The sequence below is a fragment of the Channa argus genome, chromosome 2 (genome assembly GCF_033026475.1).
Source record: "Channa argus isolate prfri chromosome 2, Channa argus male v1.0, whole genome shotgun sequence".
In the NCBI taxonomy this organism is placed as follows: Eukaryota; Metazoa; Chordata; class Actinopteri; order Anabantiformes; family Channidae; genus Channa; species Channa argus.
The window spans coordinates 30,728,066-30,749,734 of record NC_090198.1 but is presented as its reverse complement, the minus strand read 5'-3'; the positions used below and the strand labels follow the sequence as shown (position 1 = coordinate 30,749,734).

The 21,669-nt window shown below is 41.9% G+C and overlaps 1 protein-coding gene across 11 annotated transcripts in view; it reads left to right on the top strand.

Moving 5' to 3' along the window:
• The first annotated feature begins 3,489 nt into the window (after nt 1–3,489).
• Nucleotides 3,490–21,669, top strand: part of LOC137107684 (serine/threonine-protein kinase BRSK2-like) — a 109,731-nt gene continuing 91,551 nt past the window's right edge. For 2 of the 11 annotated variants that reach the window (XM_067491576.1, XM_067491558.1), the window contains exon 1: nt 11,652–12,116. In XM_067491576.1, the coding sequence (XP_067347677.1) occupies nt 12,023–12,116 (94 nt within the window). In that variant the 5' untranslated portion in view covers nt 11,652–12,022. Of the gene's footprint in view, nt 3,590–11,644; nt 12,117–21,669 lie in introns of those variants that run through there. The other 9 variants (XM_067491547.1, XM_067491520.1, XM_067491529.1 and 6 more) reach the window with 9 other exon arrangements.

Genomic DNA, 21,669 nt, shown 5'->3' with positions numbered 1-21,669 from the left:
TACATGGATTTTAGCGTCTAGTGTTTCCATGGACTATGATGTTTGCGGAGGACATTGTGATCTGTAGTGAGAGCAGGAAGCAGGTGGACCTCTGCGCTAGAAAACAGAGGAATGAAGCTTAGTCGCAGTAAGACAGAATACATGTGTGTGAATGAGAGGGACCCAGGTGTAACAGTGAGGTTACAGGGAGCAGAGGTGAAGAAGGTGCAGGACTTTAAGTACTTAGGGTCAATGGTTCAGAGCAACAGAGTGTGGAGAAGAGGTGAAGAGGCGAGTGCAGGCAGGTTGGAACGGGTGGAGAAAAGTGTCAGTTGTGTTGTGTGATAAAAGAGCATCAGTGAGAATGAAAGGAAAGATGTTCAAGACGGTTGTGAGACCAGAGATGTTGTTCGGCTTAGAGACAGTGGCACTGAAGAAAAGACAGGAGGCAGAGCTGGAGGTAGCAGAGCTTAAGATGTTGAGGTTCTCTTTGGGAGTGACGAGGATGGACAAGATCAGGAATTAATACATTGGAGGGACAGATCATGTTAGATGTGTTGGAGATAAATTCAGAGAGTCCAGATTGAGGTGGTTTGGACATGTTCAGAGGAGATACTGTGAATATATCAGTAGAAGGATGCTGAGGTTGGAGCTGCCAGGCAGGAGGTCTAGAGGAAGAGCAAAGAGGAGCTTTATGGATGTAGAGAGAGAGGACATGAAGTTAGTTGGTGTGAGTGAAGAGGATGCAGAGGACAGAGTTAGATGGAGACACATGATTCATTGTGGAGACACCTGAAAGGGAGCAGCCCAAAGGAAAAGAAGAGCCTTCATCTAGTAAATCTACTTTCTTTTACATCAACAGGGAGATGTTATGAGCACTTTAAAGACATCTCTGAAGGGTTTAACATTAAAGCAACGAAACCCTTAACTGCAGAAATTGTAAATGCTCTGCACTTATAAAGCGCTTTTCTACCTATTGGCACTCAAAGCACTTTACGCTGCTTCTTATTCACACATTCACACTCACAATCACACACACACACACTCACACACCAATGGGGGAGGTGCTATGCAGCTGACCAACGCTCACTGGGAGCAACTAGCTTGGAGTTCAGTGTCTTGCTTAAGGACACTTCAACATATGATCCAGGAATTGAACCAACAACTGCGAGATTGGTGGACAACTGCTGTACCTTCTTGCACCACAGTCACAGTCAGATGATTCACCCTATTGTGCAAATGCAAAAGTTAACAGTTAAAGTATTTTATGATCAACCAGTTTTCACTTTTCTATCAGTCCACTGTAAAAAATTGTAGTGTAAAAATTGGCAGTTAAAATAGTCTCTAGTTGCTGCATGATAATAGAGAAAAATGATGATCACTTCTTAAAGTCCCTCGTCGCCTTCTTCACACTGGAATGTCATCTATGGGCCTTTAAACCTTATTGACCTACAGTAGGCCCCAGTTTTGGGATGTCTTCTACTGGTCTTAAATGCACTTCTTGTGCTGTTGAGATTCTTGATGCAGAGTGACAGTGTCTCTATGCAACTGAAGGTTTCACACCTGAGGTTTACAGGTCTCCATCTGACGTTACTTAGCATTTCCTGACCGTGATCTCATAACAGCAGTTATATGGACAGTCAGTTGCCAGGCAGACTTTCTGGACTGGGATGGCATCATCAGCTCATTCTGTTTTCTTCTGGACTGGCCTCGTTTTGGATCTTCTGCTCAGAAGGGCTTCTCATGCCATCTCCTCCTCCGAGGCCCGAAAGCTCTTCCAAAGGAAGAAGCTCATCATTTTGCAATTGCTGAGCTGTCATATTATTTTGATTCAGGTATTTCTCTTTTTTCCCCGAGCCATCTGTCAACTCAGTTTCTCTGGTACTTTACATCAATTTTAACTTCCTTATTCTACCATACATGCAAAATGAAGAAACAATGATGCAACACTCACCCGAGTTGCCTGAATGTGCAAACATGTAATTGTCCTGGTATCAAATAGAAGATGACCTAATGCCCAGGTTAGTGTTACAGCCCGCAAAAGTATGGATTCAAATTCTTTTATCTCCCTCAACAAATAGTTACACAATAGTGCAACCTTTATTATACTGTCGCCTTGAGATGCAGTTCACTAAAATCCTGTTGACATCAAATAACAATAACTGAAACAGATGTAAAGTTGCAAGCGTCTTGTTAAAGCTGGTCATCAACTTCTGCATAGAATAATGCGTTTGATGAATCTGTGCTCAAAGACTTGAAACAGCTGTTATTTCATTTTTTTGTCATAATGCATTCATTTAGTTTTCATTTGAAAAATGTGAGACTGTCATATTCTTATAATCTTGTAGTTTTTAGATGCACAAACCTTTGTGCACATTTTGGGGTGGACTGTGGGGTCAAACAAGTAGAGGACATTCCCACAGAAGCTCTTTGACTCTGTGAATAAACGTTCTGTTGTTCCATGAGGATGTAACGTTCATTATGTGACACCATGTAACATCACGTAGTGTGATTTTTTTAAATTTGTTTTATTTCATTCGTTGCCTGAACCTAAGTAACCTGCTCCTCGCATTGTTGAGATACAGAAGTGTTGGATTTTAGATTGGAGCACTTGTTGAAGAGTGTCTTTACAGTTCTCGCTTAACTTGATTGTTTTCCTTATGAAAAAGAGGCTGCTAGCAATTTTATTTATCAGTTTTTGGAGATGAAGTAAACTGATCGCTGTCCCTGTGTATAAATGTCTGCAGAAGTGGTGGGCAGACACAGCATGTTTGAACATTGTTAACAGTAAAACTACAGAACTGCACACAGCCTCCTTCTGAAAACGTTGCTGTTTTTGCTCAGAAGAAGCTTTTTTTTTCTCAACTTGACTGTTGATTTTCTGCTTCTGGAAAATTGCAGGTTTCCTCCTCTCCCTGTGGTGCCTCATAAGCAAACAGAAGAGATGTAAATGTTGCAGTTTTGCTTGTTTTAGTCAGTTCTTATTTGCCCTGAATCTGTTATTCCTACTAGAATAGTTTTAAACGGTTTCTGTATTTGCTGCAGGACATTTTACTAACAATGCAGAATTTACCAGTAAAGTTCAGTTGGTGTCATTGCTTTTTAGTTTTACTCACCTGCTCACAACAACTTACTAATAACTGAATCCACAAGTTAGGCTGAATTGTAACTGTGCTTAAGCATAGATTTATGGTACTTTACTGCACTTGATCATTTTCAGTGCTTCTTTATACTTGACCACAGTACTATGGAGTTACCTTAGTAACTCAACATTGCAGCTCTTTTAGCAAATCGGCATTTACAGTGCACTTTCTTTTGGAAATGCTTTTTCTAGTTCTACATGCTATTTCGTTTTAAGATTTCAATGTCCACCGGCCAGCAGCAGCCTTTCTGTGTGCGTTTCACATGCAGGTTAGGTTAGTTTGAATGATCTTTTGTCTGTGTATGTCTCTGTGTTGGTCCTGAGACAGGCTGGAGACATGTCAAAGGTGGACCCCACCTCTTGCTCGATGACAGCTGGGATAGGCTCCAGCCCCTCGTGACCCTGACCTGGATAAGCGGTTGCAGATGATGGATGGATTTCAGTTGTCTTCCTCTAAGGACTCCCCAGGTAGAGTACGCGGTGACATGTTGTCGTCTCAGATCGGCAGACGTTAGTCTTAAATGGTGTCGCCTCAGATTGCTCTTTGTTCTATTTCACTGAACCCTCTCATGACAATGGCAGGTTGTAAGACTCATTATCGGTATTTATTTACTAATCATGTTGGAACGTTATGTTTCTCAGGTTTGACTCAGGGCAAATGTTAATCAATTCACGTGACAGCACCAGAAGCTGTTTTAAGTATTTTAGTGTTGAAGCACTTTGAACAAACATTTGCCAAAGAGGAAGAATAAGTTCCTAATGTAATTGCTGGGGGTGTGAATCACAATATCATCTAATATCCTATTCATTGTCTTTGTCGGCAATCAGACTGTTGCTGTCGGCACAGAATGTTTCTGACTGTGTGTTTGTTCGTTAAGAACACAGGTGTTAAAGGCAATTCACAGCACAATAATTCCTTCAACAGTAGAAGCCTGTGTAGGTACAGGGTCCCAGGAATTTCCTCAGAGTGGGAGCTGTGGAACCATGAAGCACGTGATCGTTTAAATACGATTTCTTTCTTCTTGGGTAAAATGTTTCGCTATTTATCCAAGCAGCTTCTTCATTTTTACATTTATCTGGCAGCTGTTGTTACTTTCAGATTCAAATTTGAATTTATAGATTATAATGACTCAAGGAAATTACAGAAAAAATCAGAGGGGACATTGTACTACAGCAGCTTTGATTTACTTTATACTTTAAGGACATTTTGCTAATAACTCTTCTAAATGCAGGACTTATTACTACAGTACCTTACCTTGAGTACAGGATATATGTTAGTATTTCTTCTGCCGCTGATGAAACCAGCTGCTGGATCAGGCTGCTTTAGTTCACTGCAATAAAAGTTCAGTGTCAGAAAACGTTTCACTCGTGAGAAAACGGATGTAGTAAGAAAAACACCAGTTTCTCTAAAAGCTGAGCACCGTGTTCAAACTCGATCATCAACCATTTTCTTTTAACCTTTTTCACTCCATCACCTGTCCCTCTGTATAATTCTTAATATTTAATGTAGTTACATTCCTCGCATGCCTGGAGCAGCCACCCTGATTCCACCAGTGTCTGAAGTAAGAAATAAACACAGCTTGAGGAGGATAATAAATGGCAGGATGTTAGAGGAAACCTAAAGAGGTCTTTCTTGGTCTTTATGGTGTCTCTGGTGTGACGATGTGATTTTGTCTGTAGCCACATGATGGTGCTCTAGCATCATCCTCGTGCAGACAACGGCTCTGCAGGCCGACCGCAGCTACAGTAACACTGCACATCCCTGTTGGAGCATGAAAGGTGCGAGTGGTCCCTGAGGGGGCTCAGGAACACAGCACTTACAAATAATTAAAAAGAACAGCGCAATAAAGTTAATTAAAGTGTAAAATGATGGTTTAAATTTCCATTGTTAGAATTATAACTGTACATTTTAAGTCCACTGTCACCAGAAGCAGAAAAATGCTATATGCAATTGCAATATGCTACAACATCCAGTGCACAAGCACCAAGAATGGAATTTTTCAGTGAAGTAGCAGAGATCTTGTTTCTAGTGGCTGAATGTTTGAAATGAACAGTATTTTTCAATGAGTAGGAAGGAGCAGATGTGATTGATAGATTTTTAAATATAGAGCACAGAATCAGCTTAATTAGACTTGTATGTTTGCAAAAGTCTGATTGCTAATGTACTTATACACAGAACCAGTAGGAATGTTGCAGAGAAAACATGGAGAAAGTGTCATGTCCCAAAAATGGGACAAAATGACAAAGTAACTAAAACGTGACTTTTATTTACCAAGACATCGCTGAGAAGAATGTAGAGTGTACAATTTTTCTTCATGTAGTTTTTGTCCAGGATGCTGATTCACCAGATTCACGTGTATTTATACAGCAATACTTTAACTCTATAGCAGCACAACTAAGAGCTGGTTCAGAGTCACTGAGCAGCTCTAACATTAAGCTTTATCAAAAATGAAAGTTTTAAGCCTGGTCTTAAAAGTAGAGATGGTGTCTGCTTCCTGAATCTGAAGCAGGAGAGAAAGGAGATCTGCATTCTGACAACAAAGTGGTCCATTAGCATGATGTGGTACTTTTAGGTGTTAAAGATCCAATTAAGTATCCATTACCTAAGAAATATAAATACAAGCAGGTTGTACTGTATAATATCTTCTTCCTGTACCACTTATTTTCTAGTTTACAACTTTCCCAAACTGTAGACTTGACTTTAAAACACTCCTCCAAGGTTCTGTGTGTTACACCTTCAGTAGAGGATCCCAACTTCATAATTCATGGTCTGTGTCAGTCTAACCAGGGGAGACACACTCGAGACAAGGTGTCCAATCCACACCACAATTCTTTCTCTACAGAAAATAAATTACTGTCGTACATGAACCTGGAAAGACAAGGAGCTGTGCGAGTCTAGTGAATTGAAATGTGAATAATCCTGACGGCGTCTGAGTATAAAACAAACAGACTCTGGGAAACTGGATGGAATGTGAGGCTGCATATTGTGAGTGGTGTTAGTAATTATAGTCTTTTACCAATTTAATTGCAGCACTGTAATCTAAATGGTCTTACAGAGCAACACTCTAAATTAGCAGTTTCATAATTACTGCATCTCACTGTAGCCCCCTCTTAATTACTAACAATTTGTCTGTGGAAGAGCCATTGTTGAGCTGCAGTCCATAAAGAAGCTGTTAGCACAAAAGTCTTTGTTTTTAATTCATTTCACATGTTCTGCTGCTGCCACTCAAAACAACACAGCATCACACTGTGCTGTATTTAGTATTTTGGCACTAGTGACGTTGTGTGTAAAAGTAAAAGGTGCAGGTATTTTTACTTGTGCTTATGACTTTTTATTATCATAGATTTAAATGATTCAAAGTTCATTCATATGAAAATGCAACAATACAACAGGAAATGTGGTAACTGCAGTATTTTAATCTGTACAGATAACGTTCCACCCGTCCTCTAAATGCCTTTGTTACTTCAGAACCTGCTGTGAAATGAAACGAGTGAACACACACTGTTACAACCAAACTGTGACTGACTGGAAATGAACCTTTTAGACTTAATTAGAAATCCCTCCACACACATTGAGCCTGTGCACAAACCCGAGTGAAAGCATTAAACTCCATTTCTCCGGCGATGAAGGTCTCAACTGGAGGATGCTGCTCTGCCAACAGATGAACATTTAAAGGACCTTTCTGTCTTGATAAGTCTGCTGTCAGAAGTTTTCTCATTTGGCGTCTTTAAGTTGAAACGTGTGTGTGTGTGTATTATGCTGCTCTGCTGCCAGCGCAGCCACAATAGAGCTGACTAATGCAGAAAGAGACTGCAGGCGAAGCTCCTTTTTCCTGAAATGTCTTGTTAAGTGACGGCTGCTTTCTGTGGCCCTTTCCTACAATATTTATATTTCCCTGTTCATCCAGAGCTGCAGAAATGTGCATCACAAACACGCATCTACAACAGTCACATCACTGCAGGGAGGCTAAATTAAGAGGCAGAGCTGCAGTAGAGTCGGATAAAAAGCTAAGGAAACACTTCCTTTGTGGCTGACTGGGAAAGGACGAGAAGCAATGACAGAAGAGAGTCAGACGTGCATTTATGGAAGCGAAAATTAAGATCCATCTCCTCATCGTTAACTTAAATGTGGTCAGCGGTGGAGATGAAGGAAATGAGGAGCTTCAGGTTAGAGATTATGACTCCCACCGTCTGAACAGTCAAATGATAGAATGTGCTTTTGTCATTCTCAGGATGATTTCTTCCAAATCAAATCAAGGGCGAATTTATGTGGCACAATATCACAAATTACATTCAAAAATTTTTAATTATAATAATAATTTCATGGGTTACTGTAGCACTACTTCGCCCTGTGTGTTAAAGTGGTGTAGTGTCATACTGATTAGATTGCAACTTTATTCCATTTGCCAAACAAAACAATAAACAAAAATTCATGTACCCTGTAAAAGTACCCACTGAAATTTCTACTTAAGCAAAAGTACATAAGTACATGATTTAAATTTACTTAAAGTATTAAAAGTAAAAGTACTTGAATTTTATTTCTGTCCTTTTCTGTGGACCAGTGCTGCTTTATGTTTGGGGGGGATGTAAACCTGGGTAAAAAAAATCAGACGTTTTTTTTTTTTTTCTAAATTATGTCTAGTGAGAATAGGAGGTACAAAATGCCAATTTCAAGTTCAGGAAGACAGAGTAAAATTACTGCATACCAGCTCACTTTGAGTACTGTTAATATGTCAAATAAGTCTTTTAACGAAGACCCTGGAAGGAGAAGCTGACAGTATGTCTGTCTGTGACGTGACTCTTAGATGTAGTGGGGTAACAGTCAAAATAGCCACAATTAAATAGACTTAAAGTACAGATACATGAACAATGTACTGAAGTACAGTGACAAAGTACTTGTACTCCCTTACTTTCCACCACTGGTCCTGAGTCGCCCATAGACACGAATATCTGTTGGATCTTAATTTTTGCCTTGGATGATTTCTGTTTGGTATTGATCTACATATTTAATGTTGGGTGCATCTGTCTTTCTGGTTGTGTGTAAACTATAAACAGTCTGAAAGCTGCTGGATGTCTTGAATTTCACTCTGGATCAATAAGTATGTATCTGTCTGTCTATCTGTCTAAATTTGCCTCAAAGAGCTTTGAAATCTCTACTACATCCTCTGTCTGGTGTTCAGTGTGACAGGAAGAGCTGTTTCCACCAACTATCACCGATTTCTAGTCTCTGACTGTCTGGCAGTGGCACACACCTAACATGAGTTTACTCCGTCATCCTAGTGACATTTTGTGCCCTTCAGTTTTTTTATTTTCAAGACATTTGTGCTGTGTTGAATGAATAGAGCTCAAATTTACCAGAGGATATTCTTTTTTTTTTTTTTTTTTTTTTTTTTTTTTTTTAAGTTTCGAATTGTCCAGTCAGTTCCTTTAAATTAGCCTAAGATGGCTGCGCTACGCAAAAACGGACACGTTTGATCCTAGCGACAAAGAATGTCCCGTTGAAAATGCCATTTTTGGTCCCACGTTTATCTTAACTTAAACTAATACATTTCTTTAGATCAAGATTTCATTTTGGACTATTGCCCTTGTGCTTTACATTTTTATACGGTGTGTTTGGCATGTTTTCTCTTAATAGGCCAGAGTTTGTTTTTGATTTTTAAAAAAAGGGGGTTTTATGCAAACATGACTGGTTTTAAAGGGTTAAAACCCCAAAATTAATATTGGATATGCATATTTCAGGCTGAAATGGTTTTAAAAGATATTGTACTTCACATTGTACTGCATTACCGTGAAATATATTTTCACACACAGTAGTGCACTTTTGAAAACCTTTATCCTCCCTGTGTCCTTACAAATGGAAGCAGAGGAGGCTCCAAGGGCAGAAAAGGTCAGTGGTCTTGGCTTTTCAAAAGCACTGGGCTGTTGAATTGCACCTGGGTGTTTTGAAATAAGTTTATTTGTTCACCCTCTTAACTCTAGTTAGGGTGTTAGTTAACTCTAACTTCATAAGAACTAATATGAAGTTCACATTGTTGAAAACTGTGAAGTTAACAAATTTATGGAAGTTATGACAACTCCTGCACACTGCAGACCATAGATGAAAATCCAGGTATGCTGTGCAGTATGAGGACTGTATAATATTTATCTGTTGCCAGTGGAGAATTGAATTTGAGGAAATCATTTTTGAGCAAGTGGTTTTGCAGGATAGTCTGCTTTCTTGTCCAAGTATGAATTATTCTGGACTGTATATAAATTACATCTCAATTTAGAACATGAATTGGATTGGGGACTTGTGAAATGCAATAAGGAGGTTTCCGGTCTGCAGTGTTACCAGTGGCATAGAGAATGGTATCATCAGCATAAACTGTGCATTACAGTTAAAAAATGAACATTAGTCATATAAAAACTAAAAAGCATTGGACCTATTACTGATACATGTGGAACCCCTTTCTCATCCATCTAGGAAGTTTACTTGACTTCTACCACTGCATCCCCCTCCCCATTATGGTTTGTCAGCAAAATGACCCAACAACTGTAACGTAAACCCACTGTTTCCATGTCTCTGTCTGTCATACTGTGGTGATCTTCTACCCAACAGGATGTGGTTTTTGTAAAATCTATATGTCATAGTCATTGTTCTTATTTGGTTCCAGATGAAGGTGCAGGCTAAACACTGGACCTTGATTTCATATAACATAATTAACAAAATATAGTTATCAGCAGTTTTAAAGAATTGGACAGAGTGCAGCACAGTGAAGAGAGTTAAAAATGTCATCCACAACATTTATGGCAACATTTCCAAAATGGATTTTTTTTCTGTCCAAGTGTAGAACACATACTATTCAGAACTCCCTATCAAAAGAAGACGTAGTATAACTTTAATCCAGCTGCCTCCTTTTTACTACAAGGTACTGTGCTCATCAGGTGCAGTAAAGGAGACATTTTGACACAGATCAGTTTCCTCCCTTCAGAGGCCTGGCTGACTGTGGGAGATGATCCCACACCGAGGTGATTAGGACGCTGTCAACGAGCCACCAGGGGATCAGACAGCCAAGACTGGGCTGCAGACCACGAACAGTGGCATAAATCCGAGAGAAAAGTCAGGACTGACCTCTCGTATCGTGCTGGATGGGGTGGATACATTAATTACCAGGAAGTCATTTGGGGGACAACTGTCCCATGGCGATCAGGAACGATGTGGTAAAGGGAAGCCCCTCTTTGTCTTTGTTAGGGAATTGACAGGAAGGAGGGTTGTGAGTGGGGAGGATAAGGAAGGGGGAGACAGAAGGATGAGAAAGAGGAGGAGGGGTTGGGGGAGGGGGGGGGGGTCCATCTGCCACTGAGCACGCTGGGTCAAAAGGCTTTTGTTGTGAAGAAGTGATGAGACAGATAGATGGTCGTTGTCACCAACTGCTGATTTAATCAAGTGAAAGTGTCCCAGCGTGTAATGTGTCCGCACCCCCCGCCTCCCCAACATCACCACACACACACACACACAGAGTGACAAATAATGATTCATCACCTTTCATTAAATGAGTTTGAAATTTTAAATGAGAGAAATTAATCAATAGATCAGAAATGTGCCTGTAAACAGGACATTTATTTTATGATCAGCTAATATGAAAACGCAGTGTGTCTCCTCGGTGCATTCTGGGACATTTAGGGGGCTTTTAAAGCTTTTATGTTGAACTGCACTGTTTAAAGTTAAAATGAATGAAGGTTTGTACAGGGGCGACCTCTCGACCCCACTGTCCGCCCTAACCGAATTAAAGCATCCAACTCTTTCCACGATGCTCTGTGCACATGCGTGATCCCCAATTAAAGCAGCTGCGTCTAGCCGGCATGGCAGAGGACGTCCAACGGATTGCCCTTCAAAATAAAATATTGCATTTCAAACGACAATAAAAGTTGGTGGATGAATATTCTAGTTAAAAGTAAAATTAGGACCAAAAACAAGCACCTTTTGTAAAACAATAAATATAAATACAAACAAATAATAAATGTTTTACAAAAAGAAAATAATGATTAAAAAAATGCTCTTTGCGGCATTTTAGCGGCAAAGAGCTGCTTCTGTTGACTCATTTAAATGATTAGACGTTTTTAATTGTTAAAATGTGGAATTTTCCCAAGAAGTGCAGTTTTTATTTATTTTGGTTGAAGACAATTCGTTTTGTCTGATTTGATATATTAGTAAATATCTATAAATTTATATTAAAAAAATATATTTGAATTTAGAACTTTCCCACACATTTATATTTTTGAAGGTTGTGATTCCTAACCACTGTTTAAAATTCTTTGACCAAAATATGATAAAAATAACTTTGTGTGGAAAAAAATAATGTTGGAATCGTAACAAAAACTACATCCTTAAGTCAAGTGCAGCTGTAGAATAATTGATTTCATCACCTACAAACACAGTTATAAATAAATAGATGGCTAAATAAAGGTTTATTGATGTTTTAGATAATTTTTTTCTATCTATCAAATCACCACTGCAGCGCTGTCAACGAGGTGATGAAGCTTATTTTGAAAGGGTCCACCGGACGTGGCGGTTCTTACGCACAGCGCACTGACGGCTGGAGAGGCAGCAGCAGCAGCAGAAGCTGTCCCATCAGCAGATCACACCCAACGGGGCTGCAGAGCACCGCTCTTCCGGCACGAACACCATGACACCCAGATTTAAACCCGCAGTCTGAGCCGCACTGAGGACGAGGCCCGCGGAGGCACACGCGAGCACACGCACGCAGGCGGAGACGAAGATTGCAGCGAGCAGCAGGCAGATAGACGCCGACCCAGGCGAACTTCACTGCGCCGCCGAATTGCGCCTTTCGCTCCAAAACCGCGTCCCGCTCAGAGACCCGCAAGACAGCAACGTCCCGGCGAGTCGTTTCGCGTCCAAACATGTCATCATCGGTCAAGGAGGGCAACAGCGGGCATTACGCCAACTATGTGGGACCGTACCGCCTGGAGAAGACGCTGGGCAAAGGACAGACAGGTTAGTGAACACCCCCGCCCCCTGTGGAAGCTTCCTGGTGCGGGTGATGCTGTCGGGGCTCTCCTCAGCATCACCGCGCCTGCCTCGCTGACATCATACTTGAGCATCAGCTCTGCGTGTTCTCGGTGCGCCGCTGCGGACAAATGCCTGATAATTGCGTGTGTTTGTGGTGAATGCGGCTCTGCTGAATGCAGGGAGATGAGATGCTCTCACGTAGATGATGATGATGATGATGATGCCGGTGGTGGAGGCAGTGCGCCTTTAATCCTTGTTGTCAGGCAGAGAGGGCTCCGTGATGATGGGCCCTTGTGGTTTTCCTGGTCTCTAATTCCGTTCTAGCTTCCATCTGTCACACGGGCCACTGTGCTGAGGCTGCTTCCTGCAGGAGAGGCTCCGACCGGTCCCCGTGCGCGCACGCGCACACGCACGCACAGAGACACACTGCAGCTGCAACCTCACACACTTCTGCTCTTTTGCTTCAGTGGTGCAGAGAGCTGAGGTCACTTTAGACCGTGCTGGGGACAGGATGGGAGATTAGACACTGATGTCCCAGTGTCTGCACAGAAACATCAGACGAGTCATTTTCAGTATTTCACAGTTTGTTTTGGTAGAAGTCAGTTTGGGTTTTGTGGATTTGACTTGAGGATGATTTAGAGGCTGTTGTTGAATTCAGTGACGTGTTTCTGAGACGTAACCCAGACCTAAGGATTGTGGACAGATGTGTGACACACCCCTCACCGCACTGCATCTGTGTGAAAACCAAGTTGTCATCAGGCTACAGAACTGGCTGAGCGTGAACTGTGGGGTTTCTCCTTCCCCCTTTCACCCGGGTGGGGAAACACCTGTCATGTCAGGCTCTGTGAATGAATGCCCCAGCGGTTTGTCTCCACCGACTGAACTGACTCCATCAGGTAGAAGCTGCTGCTCTGCTCTCGCTGGGTGAATAATTCATAACCGACCAATTAGCTCCTTGTTAGAGGCACATTGTAAAAACCTATTTTGCTGCTGTATTAATCACACAGTAAGCAAATGGACTGAGGCTGCAGCGGCACACCGATCATTTGCTTTGTCCTTAAACAGAATTGATTTTTGTAAGTGAATGTGTGGAGGACTCAAGCTTGTTGCTAGGTCTTCACTCTGTCACTCTGCTTTACCTGTAGGACACGGGCACAAAGGACAAACCACGATTCCTCCACAGCTGCGGTGCAAACACTTCACTTCTGCACTGCAACCAATCAGATGATCATTCCAAGAAGCTGAAAGCCAGATGCTTTAAAACAGATCTGAGTGATATAAACCTTTACAGTCGGTTTCAAGTTGGAAACAACATTTGTCACTAACACTCACTCCTGCCTCTGTCACCTTTACTGTGACCATTACGTGTCATCTCTAGGGGAGTCTGGCCCCATCCGGTCTTTGTGCACTTCTACTTGTACTCGTATAACTGCGTGGAAACGTGTCGGTGGTTTAGAGCAGTTTTAAGATGATTGATGATGGCGTTTATTAAGTAGTTGCCGCAATATTTGTTTTGGCAGCATTCAGAAATTTCCATTCTTTTTTCCATTCCACTGCAATGTACTGATGAGGATTTACTATCCAGCAAGTCATTTGAGAAGCAAATCAGTTTGCCACCAAACAGCAAAACCAATGATGTGTTTGTAGGAAGTGTACAGCAATGCACCGGCTAATAGAGGTGGTCAGGGAGGATGGTGGATGCTCTGCTCCGAGGTCATGAGGGTTTATAAGACAGAGGCCATAAAACCACAAACCTTGTACTTTTGTTTAAAAGCAAATAATCACACGTGTAAAATGACCAATTTAAGTGCATTAATCCATTTAACATGACTGAAGTCAGACCAACTGGATGCTGAGACTTTGGTGAATGCACCAAAATCCAATCAGTGCAATTTTAATAAACGAGTCTTTAATTAAAACTACTCAACGTTTGCCTGGTTAGAGCGTCCCCACGGTAACATTACAATATCACTGAGCCTTCTGCAATTTTACCGTCCTGCAGCTCGTGAGGCTTTTATCAGAATCCGCATCGGTTTCAGACACAATCTTTAAAATCGTCTACATCATTAGTCACTTGGCAGAAAATTTTATCCAGCAATTTAAGAGGCAGGGCCAACTCAGGGTTTAACACTCTAACGTGTGGCCAGGAGAATTGGGAATCGAACTGCTGACACTGCAGTTTATGGACAACTGCTCAACCAGCAGGGCTGCAACTGTCCACTTTAAATGAAATGTGGACCGAGTCTGAGACTCTTCACCACATCAGTGCTGAAGATACTGTCCAGTTAGAAAATACCAGAACACTGCTGGGTTCTGTCCTTTGTGATGTTTGGATGCTGAGCCAGTAAGTGCACTCGCATGTAGAGATGTGGAAACCTTCAGAGTGTGTGTGTGTGTGTGTGTGTGTGTGTGTGTTAGAGAGACAGAGTCCTGCTCTGCTTGTTGAAGGCAGTTATGAATTGAAGGCTGCTGTGCTGAGCTGGCAGACAGGGAAGCTCATCATTAACCCTCCTCCACCCCTGGCCCACACTCTTTATTACTGTGTGTGTGTGTGTGTGTGTGTGTGTGTGTGTTGGGGGGATCTCTGTGGGAGCTGGCTAATGGAACTTGTTCTCAGGATGTTTGACATGATCCTAATTTGATGATTCTGATACAGTTTATTAACTCACAGTGTTGCAGTAACAATTGTGATTTGAACTTCTCCGTTTTTTGCTCACCATATAATTTTGTTTGTATTATGTCTAAGTGGCTGCATGGAGATTTCTAAACATGTTGTCTGGCATTATTTTATCTTTTTATTCCCACAGACACATGTATTTTTATCATAAAGAACTTGTGCAATACAGTATATTGCCTCCTTTCTGATAAATGTATAGTCTGTGCTTCAGTCTTAGAGCTGAGGAGATGTTTACCAGGTTCATGACCTTTAATGACAAATTACAGACAAAAACTCTAAAGAAATAATTGGTTAACTGTTCAGACGTTCACACAAACACTGTGGCAGCGAGCTCAGCTTGCAGTGGTGCTTTGGCTTTAGCTGTAGCCTCAGAAGTTCAGCTCTGAGGCTGCAGTTGGAACAAAGCCGTCATGGTGTGTGTCTGCTGCTCCAAGCTGAATGGCGAGAGGCTGTGCTGACTATGAACAATTATGTGTATTTACAATGTGTGTGTGTGTGTGGGTGGGGGGGGGGATTGAGGAGCTTCTCTTTTTCCACTGCTTTCCCAGGCTTCATACAGTCATTTTCTGTTGTGTTGGCCGACAGCGCGGATGGTTGTCATGGTTTCATCTCCTGTCACAATGGCCACTGTTTTTCTGCAAGACACAGATTTTTTTCCATTTTTTTTTTCCCTCTCCTCTGTCTGTTCTGTGTCTCTTAGATCGGCTTTTCACTCCACTGTTTACAACCTGTGAGTAAACCAACGCCATGAGTGTGTAGAAACCAACGTCTTCGCCTGGATGTTCACAACATGAACATACATTCACATAATAAACACTTGAATTCGGTCATCAAAGAAAACCATGGTCATACACAGATTCAGTGAGATAGTTATTACATGAACATTCACATAGTATTATATTTGGGATAAAAATAAATGTGGTTGTGAGTGCAAAGCAATAGACTTCAACATCAGGTAGTTCATCATAAATATAAGAAGACTTACCCAGTTTGTGTTAGAATGAGCAGACATCTGGTGGAACCTTTGATAATATTAGAAATCACTTAGGTGTCTTCTGCAGGCTAGAGCTTCCTTTCCAAAACACATATTTATTTCTTCTCTTCAGTCACTTTATTGTATGTGACATAGGGTTTAACTTGAATTTTTAAAATTTTTACATTTTATTCTCTTGTTGGTTTTGTCTTGATCATATGTAGGTGGGTGTTGCGTGATGGGATTAGATCTTTTTGTTTGGTAAACATTATCACAACACATACTGACACCAACTCTGGCCTAACATTCTGGCAACACAAATTTTGAAGGGTGTCTTAAAAAAACACGATTCCCACATGAACAGTAAGAGACGGGGGACACACTTGTAAGACGCTTCTGCAGGCAGAGTTGGATACGTGAAGAAATCTTTTAGTCTTTTATTTTTTTTATCACCAGAGTTTTGTTGTTAACCTTTGACCACAGCTCAGCAGACAAGCAGAGAAACAAAAAGACTTTAATACTAAAACGGCTTTGGATAGAGATCTGCTTAATTTCGCTTTGGATAGAGATCTGCTTAATTTCATTAACTGTATTTCGTCTTTCATGGCTTCAGTTTAAAGTCCAGTGTGAACAAATGGATTGTCAGTACAAACTGTGTCAGTGTTCATATCAGCATCTCACTGTTGTTTTAGACAGATGTTAAAAATGGTGAACCTGCCTGACTTCAAGTGACATAATGCTGCTTGCTAACATTTAAAGATACTTTACCCGAGGCTGGAAGTGTGAACATGAACATATGTTAACATAGATGGATTAGTGAATGGGCTCAGGACTGGGGGGGGGGGAGCAGCTCAGATTTCTGGTTTGAAACAGCTCAGTTAAGTAAAACAACAACCACAATCTGAAACCTGAACAACAACAAGCAGAAACTAAGTGAAAGAGCCAGAAAATCACCAAAGCCAGACAATAAATGACCAGAAAAGACAAAGCACCACTTCTGCTGCTGTCCACATGTCAGTGTCCTCACACAAAGTACCGTGTGTGAGTGTATGCGAGTGTGTTAGTATGATCAGTTCAATTAGTAGCAGGTGCAGTACATTTACACACAACATTCCCAAAGTGAACATGGTGGCTGATGGGAAATGAAATTAGTTTTTGACTGAACCTGACTACACCAGTGACATTAAGTCATATATAAAGTAACTTTCAGCAGCCAGGTCACTGTCACAGGCCATAATCGACATAATGCCACACTGTGAAGCCCCCCCCCAGAAAGTGTGTGTGTCCCTGATGTGTAATAAAGAAAGTGTCATGTTATTGACATTGAACATCCTAAAGACTGTATAGTCCCTCTGCCCCAATGGAGGGGTGCAGTGGTGTGTGTGCGTGTGTGTGTGCGTGTGTGTGTGGGGTGGGGGGGCAGTGCAGGCAGCAGGGAGAGACCCAGCACAGATGGCTGCCTTTAGGTTGCTAAAATATACGGCTTCATTATCAGCAGGTTGCAGGTGGTAACACTCCCATCACTCTCACTGTTTCTGTGCGTACGTACACACCCGTATGAGTGTGTGTGTGTGTGTGTGTGTGTGTACTGTTCATTTAGCATGTCTGGATGTATTAAAAGAATTTACAGTAAATAGTTTTCTGTGTGTGTGTGTCTGCTGTATTAAATTCAAAACAACCCAGAAAATATTTATGGCCCCTTATTTACATACGGGGACACACACACACACCTGCACAGTCTAAATCTGCTCCAAACCTGGACAGGACTCACCTCCAACTGCAAAACAATTTAGTTTCTTATATTAAGGTTTTATTAATATGATTAAATTGCACCGTATGTGCCTCCTTGAAAAATATGTAGACAAACGGTCATATGTTATGTTCTTTTAAAGCTCAGTGAACGGTTTCTGGAGGAATGGGGGGGTCATGAGTTGGGGGGAGTCATGAGAAGAGGTTTGAACAAGAAACTGCTGATTTTAGCATTTTTCTTTGCAACTTTGTGGTTTGTTTCTCATAATTTCTTTCTTTCAGAGGTGTTTCTCCACTGTGCATCGCAGTGCTACGGGGGGGGGGGGGGGGGTCTGCTGCCAGATGGGTGTCTTTTAGGAGGGGTGTAATCAAAATTATAGCTAATGTGAGCCACACCTCCCTCCCCCCTCCTTTCCCTCTTGCTTCTGTACAGTACATCCCCTTGGCTCGTTCTCTCGCTCCTCTTCCCAGCTGAGGGTTCGGTTACCGTGGCAACCGGAGGAATGCTCTCCTCCGTGGCTGGTTGGAGGTTCGCTCACTCTACATTTCTACAGCCCCTCTGCTCAGCCCTGGAGGCGTATGGGTGGATGGTGGTGGGGGGTGTGAGTTTTGCCTGAGCCATTAAACAATGACTGAGGATCTACCCCCCACCTCTGTCTCTCTCTGTAGCTCTTACGTCTCCCTTACATCCCCCTCTACTCTCTTTTCCGCTCTTTCTCTGAGCTTGTCAGGCTCTTTGAGTCCCTGCTGCTTGAATGAGTCATTATTGGGAGGTGGCACGATTCTTATCTTCCAAGCTCGAATAACGCTTCTCTGTTTGGCAGATCATCCACAGCTTCTCCACACAGGACGCGTTCAGGCTCATACACACCCCTCGTTTAACCAGATGCTCCAACATTTAGAAGAAAATTCAAGAACGGGAACAGGGAGAGGGAGACATTTTAAACAAAGCTTTGGTTTTTGGGAGGAATCCTATGGATATGGCTTCACGCAGCTATTTGCAGTTTTAAAGTTCATGTGCGTTTCCACAAGGCAGCGCAGGGAGAGAGCGGAGTGACGCTGTACTTAAAAGCAAATTAATCCTACAAAAAAACAACTGTGTCTGCACGATGTTAGTGTGACTCAGTTAGCTGGAGCCGAGCTCGTCCGTGGCTCCAACACACTGACACATTCACAAACACACACACCGGTGCACATGCAGTCCTTGGTTGCTCACACACACTCGATGTCATCGTGCACGTAGCTGTCAGTCATGGACACGTCCTGGTGCAGAACCTGCACCGTGTGTGTGTGTGTGTGTGTGTGTGTGTGTGTGTGTGTGTGTGTGTGTGTGTGTGTGTGTGTGTGTCTTTGAGGGTTCGCACTTGGCTTTTAGATTCAGTTGGAAAATGCTTTCAGTGTGGAAACGGTTCTGCAGTGGAGCCTTGAAGCTGTAGCAGCTGTGATGTGTTTTGAGTGGGATCATCATGGTTTTCTTTTCAGACAAATTCCCTAAATCTTTTCCTAAACTAGTGTTTTGTGTGATTTGCTGGTTCCCTTTTGTTGTTGCAGGTGATCACATTGAGCCCGTGGGTCAGACTGAATTCTGTTTCACATCATTCATTCATGTTTGGGTCCTAACACAACAAGCCCAACTAATGTTATGATGAACATGATGTTTGAGTGCAATTTTTTTTGTCCCCGTCTAAAATGACCTTGTCCGTCCATCTGAGGTCATCAAGGAGTAATAATAAAATTTTGAATAAACATGCCAACAGTAAATAACTACTGTAAGTAAGTAACTACTGTGGAACGTGCCGAAGCTTTGCAGGCTCAAACATCTGTGGAGTATTTGCTATGGACTCTTTCATTTCAGTTTTTACCTTTTGCCCTGAGTACATCTACACATTTTGGTAAAGAACAGTAACACAAACCACTCGCCACTACAATACTCTGCTCTTCCAGCTCCATTACCGCACTGCAGGCTCATGGCCCCAAGCTCTCCTCACCATGCAGCTCCAGTGATGTTCACGCACACGTGTGGGACCATGTTACCACCCTCTAACCCTCCTGGCTGCTTGTGCGGTGATGTTTGAAAAAATGAGGTTTGCTGAACCAGCTGAGTGGCACCGTGCTTTATCAGTGCAATCATCACTTATCAAGCTGATTGCAAACACCTGGAGATGCTGAAATCACTCAACCTGCAGTAAGGGAAGCGATGCCAGCCAACAACATCCTGCTGGTAGAAAATGTAGAGAAGCTCCTGAAAATTCCTCTATAAATGTAGTACTTGTGTTGTAGCTGTGTTGTGGGAACACATTTAACTCCTGGACACTTTCCTCAGATGGTGTTTAGCTGAGCAGGATTTTATTTTTTTAAACTTCACTGACTCAGCAGTTATGACGGTTTCCACAAACCAGACCTGTGAATTAAAGTGGCTCAGGGGCACTCACTAATCACTAAGTGATAAATAATTCATGTTTCAAATTCCAAATGCAACAAACTGGTAGATAATATCTACAGCATCTTACACTTTTTTAATTTTTTTACTCAAGTATCTTGTCAGTCATGCATTTTGTAGAAAAACAACTAGAAGTTGACCGTTAAATACCAGCTTATTTTTAGGAATTCAAAAGGAATTTTTCCAGGACATTAAATAGAAAACACAACATGTGAAATAAAGTGTTACCTTTCTGTGCTTTGTGTAAAACTCTTAGCAGAATCGTTCCGTAATTCATTACAACAATAAACAGGCCCTTAGTTCCCTTAACATCAAATAGACCAAGAGCTTTTTTGAACAAGTTGTGATTACAGACAGACTTTCATATCGCATTTCTACTGAATTCAGGATAATATAGGTATTTGCGTTAATAATAAATTAATACAATAACCCACAAGCTCAAACTGTATAGACGGGCTTTTATTGTGGAAAAACAAGTATTGTTCCACCTCCTTTGATTGGAGGTTGGACAGAACAAACAATGTCAAGACGTTGCGTTGTTAAGAATGGACGGATGATACACACTGATCCACCGGTGGAGGACCAGGGTCAACATGTCCACTCTGAGCAGTCTGCAGCTACACAGCAACATGTGATACACTGTGTACACAAGTGGTACAAGTAAACAAACTCCATGCTAAAGTAAAAGTATTAAGCACATTATCTACATTTTAATTAAAGTAAAAAAGTAAAAGTACTCTGCTAAGAAAACTGTGTTACTGTTGTGATTGATGAGTGACACATTTTCCGGAGACCATGGTTAGAAGATGTATTTGTAAAAACAAGTTCTTAAATTTGATGTGTGGTTCACACCAACGTTATGTGACTGATGTCACAGCAGTGCAGCAATAAGCAGATCAGGTATGAAAGCACCTGCAGGGACTGTAGTTGTGCTCGGGGGGGGGGGCTCCAAGATCTGCTCTGCTGCTTATCTGCCGTCTCTCCTCCCGTGCTGACCCACCTCCTGTCCCATCAGATAGCCTGAGTCTTCACCTGCTGCCACATTCAGCAGGGACCAATTTAATGCCTCAATCAATAGCTGGTAATCAAAGAGGAATGGGTTATGGCTCCACATAAGCCCCTTATGGTCTGCAAGCCCTTTTCCCACAGCCAAAAACTTAATGAAATTGAGTATAAATCCCCCGTTCTCTCTCACTCTCTCTCTCTCTCTCACTCACTCGCTCTCTCTCTCTCTCTGAAACTCTCTTTCATCCCTCTCCAAAAGCAATCTGGACTTTCCCCTGAGTCAGCACATAGAGCGTCCAGGAGTGAAGCAGGAAATTACCATCTGAAGAGCTGCTCGCTCTGATCCAGGCCTGTGCCCACACTCGACCCTCACTTCATTTTGTAGCAAAATGAAGTTTCTTCTATCTCGTATTAGATAAATAAACTACTAAAACCGTGCACTAGTGCATGATGGGATGTGCTTTGTGTAATGACTTCACTTCTGACTTTCACCGTGAAGAGGAGGCTGCCATGGATGGAAAGTCCCGTTGAACATTAATGAAGTTTTTGCTGTTTCCTCATTAGCATTACCCATCAGCACCAGCACCTTTTTGCTGCTTCGAGCCCTTTTACGACATGCGGATGCTCACATGGTGGACCACACAGATGGTCTGGGCTCTAGATGAATGCCTTCCTGGCCGCACAGATGGCCCGT